This window comes from Galeopterus variegatus, unplaced genomic scaffold (genome assembly GCF_000696425.1).
Source record: "Galeopterus variegatus unplaced genomic scaffold, G_variegatus-3.0.2 Scaffold8257, whole genome shotgun sequence".
NCBI classification, from domain to species: Eukaryota; Metazoa; Chordata; class Mammalia; order Dermoptera; family Cynocephalidae; genus Galeopterus; species Galeopterus variegatus.
Window position 1 is genome coordinate 24,087 of NW_007734368.1, and position 7,977 is coordinate 32,063.

A 7,977-nucleotide genomic window follows, 5' to 3' on the forward strand; every position below is an offset into this window, starting at 1 on the left:
TTCTTAAAGAGCCTTATAGTAAATATTTTAAACTATGCTGACCAAGGGCAAAATTGATAATATTACATAGGTACTTTTATAACCATTTAAAATGTAAACATTTTTTTTTTTTTAAAGATGACCGGTAAGGGGATCTCAACCTTTGACTTGGTGTTGTCAGCACCACGCTCAGCCTGTGAGCAAACCGGCCATCCCTATATAGGATCCGAACCCGTGGCCTTGGTGTTATCAGCACCACACTCTCCCGAGTGAGCCACGGGCTGGCCCTAAAATGTAAACATTTTTAAATGGAAAAAACATTCTTGAGTTATGGGCCACACAAAAACAGATGGCAGGCCAGATTTGGCCCATAGGCCAAAGTTTGCTGACCCTTGCTTTAGGGAACCAGTTAAGCATTTGTATATTTACAGATCTGTCTCCCCCATTAGACCATGCAGAAGGCCATGTATCAGACATTCTCATATCCCCAGCATCTCGCTTAGAGCCTGAGGCATAGTAGGCATTCAATACAGATCTGTTGAATGAATAGATGAATGAATGAATGATTGAACAGGAGTTTGAGCCCCTGTGGGGAACAAAGCCAGAGTCCCGGATGTCTCATTTCCTATCTTTCTTCATCTGACTCCTTTTCTCAGATGTGCTAAGGTGTCATATGCGACCCTCTAACCACTATATGGGACCATCTCCAAGCTCGGGAGAGAAGAAAGGCAGTGCTCCCCCAAAACAAACTCAAGGCTTCTGGCCCCTTGAGAAGTGACCCAGATGTTCTGATGCTCTGTCTCCATGTCCCAACAATTCTCGGCAATGATCTTATAAATGTCCTGCCATGCAAAGAGGGGAAGGAAACAGAGCTCAGGTTTGAGAAAGGAGTGAGACAGCTCTGGAGTAAGTAGAGGGGAATTTCAACAGAGAAGCCCACATTTCACTAGCCGAAGTAAAACAAGTAGGACTAGCAGTTGGGAAGGAAGTGACTGAGGTTAGGCAACTGGGGAGTTTCTTATTCTCCCAGTCTAGTATAATAGGAAACACAGAATAGCTTCTACTTGAAACCTCACTGCCCACCAGAAAGGACTGCTCTTTGGGTAAGCTGGACTTCTTCCACTGGATAGAAAATTGAAGGCTGGGAGACTCAGGTGACTGCTTTTGTTGTGAGTGTTTTTTTTTTTTTTTCTCAGTCTCCTTATCTCCCAGCTGGTAGCAGAAAAAACTGAAGCCTATATATGTGTTATAGAGGAGAGGAGCAGAGAGAATTATAGCAGCTTCCTGAATACAGAGAGGGATTCCTGGGTAGTCTTTGGGGGTAGGAAAAGAATTTAAAAAGTTGGAGGGCACTGGGTTTACTGACAGCATCTGGACAGACATTGAAGAGGCCAGAGGGCTGGCCAGTTAGCTTAATTGGTTAGAGTGTGGCGTTATAACACCAAGGTCAAGGGTTTGGATCCCCGTACTGGCCAGCTGCCAAAAAAAAAAAAGGAAGAAGAAAAAGAAGAGGCCTGGGATTGGGGGCAGACACAGACTAAGAGCTGAAGAGGCCAGAGGGCTGGCCAGTTAGCTTAATTGGTTAGAGTGTGGCGTTATAACACCAAGGTCAAGGGTTTGGATCTCCGTACTGGCCAGCTGCCAAAAAAAAAAAGGAAGAAGAAAAAGAAGAGGCCTGGGATTGGGGGCAGACACAGACTAAGAGATATTTAGATAAGAATCTGAGAAAATCTTTGAGACTGGGAAAGGACTGAGAACCTAAGGAGAGAGCTGAGGATCTTGAGGTAAAGAGGCCTGGGAATGTTTCGGGAGGATAATGAATTAAGGTAAGCTCCAGGAGCAGTTCAGGTGTCCAGGGGCCCCTAGCTGTTCAAGAAATCTAAGTTGAAGGCCAGGTTCTGACTTCCTCTTCCTCTTTCACCCCCTGCCTCTTCAGCCTGCATCATGTGGAACATCTCTGATGCCAGCTTCTCCTGCTACCATGAGTCTGTGCTGGGCTATTGTTATGTTGCAGTTAGCTGGGGGGTGGTGGTGGCTGTGACAGGCACCGTGGGCAATGTGCTTACCCTGCTGGCCTTGGCCATCCAGCCCAAGCTCCGTACCCACTTCAACCTGCTCATCGCCAACCTCACACTGGCCGATCTGCTCTACTGCACCCTTCTCCAGCCCTTCTCTGTGGACACCTACCTCCACCTGCACTGGCGTAGCGGTGCCACCTTCTGCAGAGTGTTTGGGCTCCTCCTTTTTACTTCTAACTCTGTCTCCATCCTCACCCTCTGCCTGATTGCACTGGGACGCTACCTCCTCATTGCCCACCCTAAACTCTTTCCCCGAGTTTTCAGTAGCAAGGGGATAGTGCTGGCACTGGTGGGCACCTGGGTTGTAGGTATGGCCAGCTTTGCCCCTCTCTGGCCTGTCTATATCTTGGTTCCTGTAGTCTGCACCTGCAGCTTTGACCGCATCCGAGGCCGGCCTTACACCACCATCCTTATGGGCATGTACTTTGTGCTTGGGCTCAGCAGTGTTGGCATCTTCTATTGTCTCATCCACCGCCACGTGAAGCGAGCAGCACAGGCGCTGGACCAATACAAGCTGCAACAGGCAAGTGTCCACCATGTGGCTGGAAAAGATGAGGCTATTCCTGGGCATTTCCAGGAGCTGGACAATGGGCTAGCATCGGGAAAGCCCTGTGAGGGGATTTCTTCTGAGACAGTCAGTGCTGCCACCACCCAGACCCTCGAAGGGGACTCATCAGAAGTGGGGGACCAGAGCAACAGTGAGGTAACTAAGCAGATGGCAGAGAAAAGCCCTCCAGAAGCCAAGTCCCGACCAACTAAAGGAGCCCGAAGAGCTCAGGACTCTCCATCAGAGTTTGGAAAGGTGACTCGGATGTGTTTTGCTGTGTTCCTTTGTTTTGCCCTGAGCTACATCCCATTCTTGCTGCTCAACATCCTGGATGCCAGGGTTCAGGCCCCCCGAGTTGTCCACATGCTTGCTGCCAACCTCACCTGGCTCAATGGTTGCATCAACCCTGTGCTCTATGCAGCCATGAACCGCCAGTTCCGCCAAGCATATGGCTCCCTCTTAAAACGAGGGCCCCAGAGTTTCCGTAGGCTCCGTTAGAACTGTGTCCCCAGTCACCAGAATACAGGACTGTCTCCTCCCCAGCCAAAGTAGCCAGCTGATTTGAGAACAAGTGAAAAAAGAACTGTGGGCATTTTCACAGACAACTTCTCCCTATCTTCCCAAACCAAGTTTCTCCTTTCCTTGACCAATGTTTCAGCCTTAAGCTTCCTAAGCGGCATTATTAAATTGTTAATAAATGAATTTTATGCTTTTAATGTTCAGGTGTGGTCTCTGGGGAAGAAGGAAAGAGACCAGCATTGGTTTGGAGCTGGAAGCTAATAGCTGAAAATTTAGAGGGACCTAGGTCAGAGCAGGGGCAGGAAGCAGCTGGCCTGGGACATAGCCTTCAGCTGAGGATTTTCCAGGTTATAAAACATGTAAGGTGGTTTAGGAAGATTAGCTTGCCTTTTTGTTTAATTTCTCAGCCCCTGCCCCTAACTACTGCTGCCAGGATTCCCCATCCCCACAAACAGATTTATTTAGCTCAAAAAAGTTTTGTGACCTAGCTTTGATATCCACTCCAGTGAGTCCAGATCCCTGGCCCTTGCCCTGTGCAAAGGGAATTGTCATGGAGAAGGACCCCTTGCTCTGTGGAAATGGAACTGAGCTTAGCTGAGGCAAAGGCAGACAAGGGTTCCAGCTGCCCTAGCAGGATCTCGCTTATTGGGGCTAATTCACCTGGGTCCCAGGCCCTCATTTCCCCTGCTCTTGTCATCCTAGCTTATGAAAGCATAAGAACAGAGATCCTAATTAAGAAGGCTCAGGGGCTAGTGGAAGACCATTCCTTTCCTCCAGCATGACCAACATCCTGTCACTGTGTGCAGGCTCACACACATCCTTAAAGAATCTGTAGCCACCAGGTGACGCTGGTTCTCTGTGTTTCCTTTCTGACTTCCTGGTTGAGGACAGGAGATGCCTGCAGGACTGAGAGTCCAGAGACCCCTGATCAGGGGGTAGAGACCCAGGAATCTGTACTTTCCCTTTCCCCCAAAGCTTAGGAAGAAAAGTGATGAGACATTTATTATTCATGAGATATTTATTGTCTACTTGCGGGGTGGGGCGGGGGGCACTGTGGTGGCACTTGGGATGGAATGTGAGAGTCATGATGACATGAACACTCTGGCTGCATGCTGTCTCCTCCCTACTCCCAAATCCATGGTTTGAGAGAACAAAGTGAAATCTGAAGAGATTCAAACAAGGACAAAAAGAACCACACCTGGGGTAGACAGATTGATACCCTTATATGCAACACAATTCCAGGGCCCAGGAATCCTGACTCCTAATCTGGAACATGCGCTTCTGGGTGTCCTCCTTCCATAAAAATCACAGAAGCCTAAACTGAGTCAAGCTGGGGTTACTGAGGAAGGACCCACACAGGTGAGCTGCAGAACCAATGAAGAATATCAGCTTAGGAGTGTAGAGAAGAAGGTTCCAGTCAAGGCTCTCTGATAATTAGCTTTATGAACTTGAACAGATCTCTGGACCACTCTGGTCCTCAGATTTTATCATCTATACAAAGGAGGGAGGTGGGGGTGGGTGATGGAGTGCACTATTACCACATGCCCAGTGCAGTTCTAAATCCTGTAAATACGTTATTTCATGTAATACTTACAAAATTACCGTGAGGTATCTATTATTATCTCTTTCTTACCAATGAAAAAACTGAAGCACAAATAAGTAATTTTTCCAAGGTCAAAGGGCTCGTAAGATGTATGATCATGATTTATTTATTTATTTTCTGGCAGCTGCCAGGTACAGGAATCAAACCCTGGACCTTGGTGTATCAGCACAATGACTGTGAAGTACCAACCCACATGTCTAACCTCTGGCTTTCTAAAACTAGGATCAAATGATCAGATAATCCCTAACAGTCCTTCCTACTCAGACCTTCTAAGATTCTGAAAGTTGACAACTCTCTGAAGTGTTCCTAAAGGGTTCACTTTTCATAATCCTTGAAGGCAATTCAAAAGCTTTGTCAAGTAGAAAGAAGCAGCAATAGGGACTGAGATTAGATCTCAGGAGGGACTTCCCAATTATCAGTCGCTGGAAAAAATGACCCAGGGGACGCAGGAGGAAGTCCTGCAGTCTGAGATCACAGAGGACGGATCTTAGCAAGCAACCCCCTCCTTTCTCACCCTCCACGGCCTACCCGCACTCCCACCCTTAATTTGAATAAGGGCTGAATGAGGGAAGAGAAATGGAAGAAAGGCAAGGCTTTCTTCAGGCGTTCTCTCTCTTGCAGATGTGCATGGCGCCTGTGTGCCCATGTACTAGGTCCCTCACGGTGCGTTGCTCACGCGCGTCTCGGGGAAGTGTGTGCGTTTGGGGACGCTGCGTACTCAGGAGTGTGAGTCAGTGTTTGTTTCTCTGTCTCTTTATCTCTGTCAGTCTCCCGCCCGAGCCCGAGCCCTATCGCTGACTTTCTGACGCTATCTTTCACGGCTTCTCTTTGTCTCTCTCCATCTGTCCGTCTCTCCTGCAGGCTGTCTTCATCTCTTGTACCTCTGTTATCGCCTTTTTTCTCCTAAGCTCGCTTTCTCCCTCCCCCAGCTCTCCCGTCTCCCCCTCCGCAGTCCCCCGCCCCGGCTGCTCTTGCTCGCCCGCACACACTCTCTCTCTTTTGCTGTCTCTTACAGGCAGATTTATGGTCAGCCCAGGGCCTTTCATTGGCTAAGAGCTGACAGGACTTGATTTAACGCCGTCTCTCATTGGCTCAGCTTGACAGGCCGATTTACGAGTCACTCTACCATTGGCCAGACCACCTTGGCCCTGATTTATGGCTCCGCGGCTGCGGGGGGGTGGGGCGCAGCTGGGCAGTGAGGATACCCCTCCCCTCGCCACAGCTTCTCTCTCTCTCTCTCTCTCTCTCTCTCTCTCTCTCTCTCTCTCTCTCTCTCTCTCCCCCCCGTCTGCCTCTTCCCTGCTTTTTCTCTTCTTTTCCTCCCCTCAAAGAATCGAGCTCCCTCTACCTGTTCCTCAAGCCCTCGCTTCCCCTGTCTTTCATCCACTGGGAAGGGGAAAGGGCGCGGGGCGGGGGGGCACCGAAGCGGAGGACGGGTCTGAGGGGAACTTATGGGCGGCGGTGTCTGAGGGGTGCGGGTAGGGGTGGAGTAGGCGGAGGAGAGACCGAAGAGGGAGAGAGGAGACGGAACTGAAGAGCGAAGGGGAAACTGAGGAGGCAAAAAGAGCGACAGAAAGAAAAGACTGAGGAAGAGAAACGGGGGGGCGGTGAGGGGAAGAAAGGATGAGAGACTGAAGAGAAAGGACGTATTTGAGGGGGCAAATGGGTTGAAGCAGGGAGATCGGGGCACTGAGAGGGACTTCTCTTTTCAAACCTCATATCCAGACTGAATAAGAGACAGAAATTTCCTTTTCAGACAATGGCTCTGCAAGGGGAAAGACTTAGAGAAGAAAAGACAGAAAGGCGCAATAGAGAGGTGAGAGGAAGGGAAAAGCGGGAAAGGACAACTGGAAGGTAGCAGCAAAGGAAAGAGGGAAGGAGAACGACCGAGAACTAATGAGGAAGGCTAGGACTAAAGTCGAGTTTTATTTTTATTTATTTTGGGGGGGGGGGCGGGGTGAGGGGAATCAGGGAAGGATGCATTGAGAAAAGATTAATCTCCAGAGGAAATATTGAGAGAAACCACTTCTACTCCTCTTCTCTAGCAGACCCACTGGCGCCTCCCCCAGGAGATGCTCTGCTTCCTCAAGGCTGCAGTAGGCTCCCCAATCCCTACATCTCACTCCTCCCCCTTGCCCACCTCCCCAGTTAAATTTATGAGTTCAGGGTTGGCCTTCAGGAATTAGGAATATTTATGCTTCTTTGAGAGTGAGGTTCAGAAAGTGATAAATAAGGGGCCATCGGGGGTGCAGCTTGGGGTTCCTATTTTTAACATGGCCACTTTCCCAAGGCCCCTACCCACCCATTCCCTCTCATCCTGAGCCAAAGAAGGTAGCACCGATGGCAGTGGGGAATAGGTTTCGGGTATCAGGAAGGGGGTTTGACTATCCTGGAGAGCCCCTCAGAGGACTGCAGAACTTTGCAGCAGAAAGGATTGAAGGCAGATAAGGGAGGAACTTTCTGAGCTTCCCAGCATTCTTATAGCCTCTGGAGTGCAGTTATAGCATTTCTGCAAAAGATGAGAAGAAGCCTGTTTCCCCTCTGGCCTCCCTAAGCTCAGTTGCTGAGGAAAACGGGAGAGGAGCCGGGAAATTCAGAGGCAAGTTTCTCCGGCCTGTCACCTCCTTCACAAGGAGAGGAAGATTTGAAATCCCCCACCTCCCACAGACTACAGCCTGGATCCCTGGGAAAGGAGGATAGGAATGTAGGGCTCAGGGCATCTCCTAGGAGTCTTCAGCCCCCAACCTGTCCACCCCCATCGCTGGCTGAGAATTAAAAACAGCCAGTAGTTCTTGACACCCCTTGCCCTGGACTTCCAAGAAATGAGGGAGGGAGAAATGATCTGTCTCTGCATCCACATGCCTTCTCCAGCCCTCAGCCCCAGGAGCCCTTCATCTGTGACCCCCAGCCCACTGAGAGGGCTGGTAGTGAACAAAGATGGGGGTCCCTGATATAAGGGAGGTCTGAAAAGAATAGAGAGAGCTGTGGAAGAGTTGTCTGCCCCCTGTACCATGCTCTCCATCCACTATGGCCTTAACAAGGATGGTCACAGTGCACATGCGTACACATACCAGTCTGCTGCCTGGAATGGGAGGAGGGAGAGAGAGAAGGGTCTAGACTGGCCCTTTAAGAGCCACTTAGGGTCAGAAAGCTTGGGCTACAAAGAGGGGAAGGAGCTGATGTCAGAAGACGAATGGGCAGCAAGATGGGGATTGATGCTAATGGGGGAGTTAAAGCTAAGTACCCAGACA

At 49.7% G+C, this 7,977-nt stretch overlaps 1 protein-coding gene across 1 annotated transcript; it reads left to right on the forward strand.

Annotated features, from left to right (window-relative positions):
- The first annotated feature begins 1,039 nt into the window (after positions 1-1,039).
- Positions 1,040-3,320, forward strand: GPR84 (G protein-coupled receptor 84). Its single transcript, XM_008592734.1, has 2 exons — positions 1,040-1,133; positions 1,916-3,320. The coding sequence occupies exon 2, from the start codon at positions 1,924-1,926 to the stop codon at positions 3,100-3,102; it is 1,179 nt and encodes a 392-aa protein (XP_008590956.1). The 5' UTR covers positions 1,040-1,133; positions 1,916-1,923; the 3' UTR covers positions 3,103-3,320.
- Positions 3,321-7,977: the final 4,657 nt, after the last annotated feature.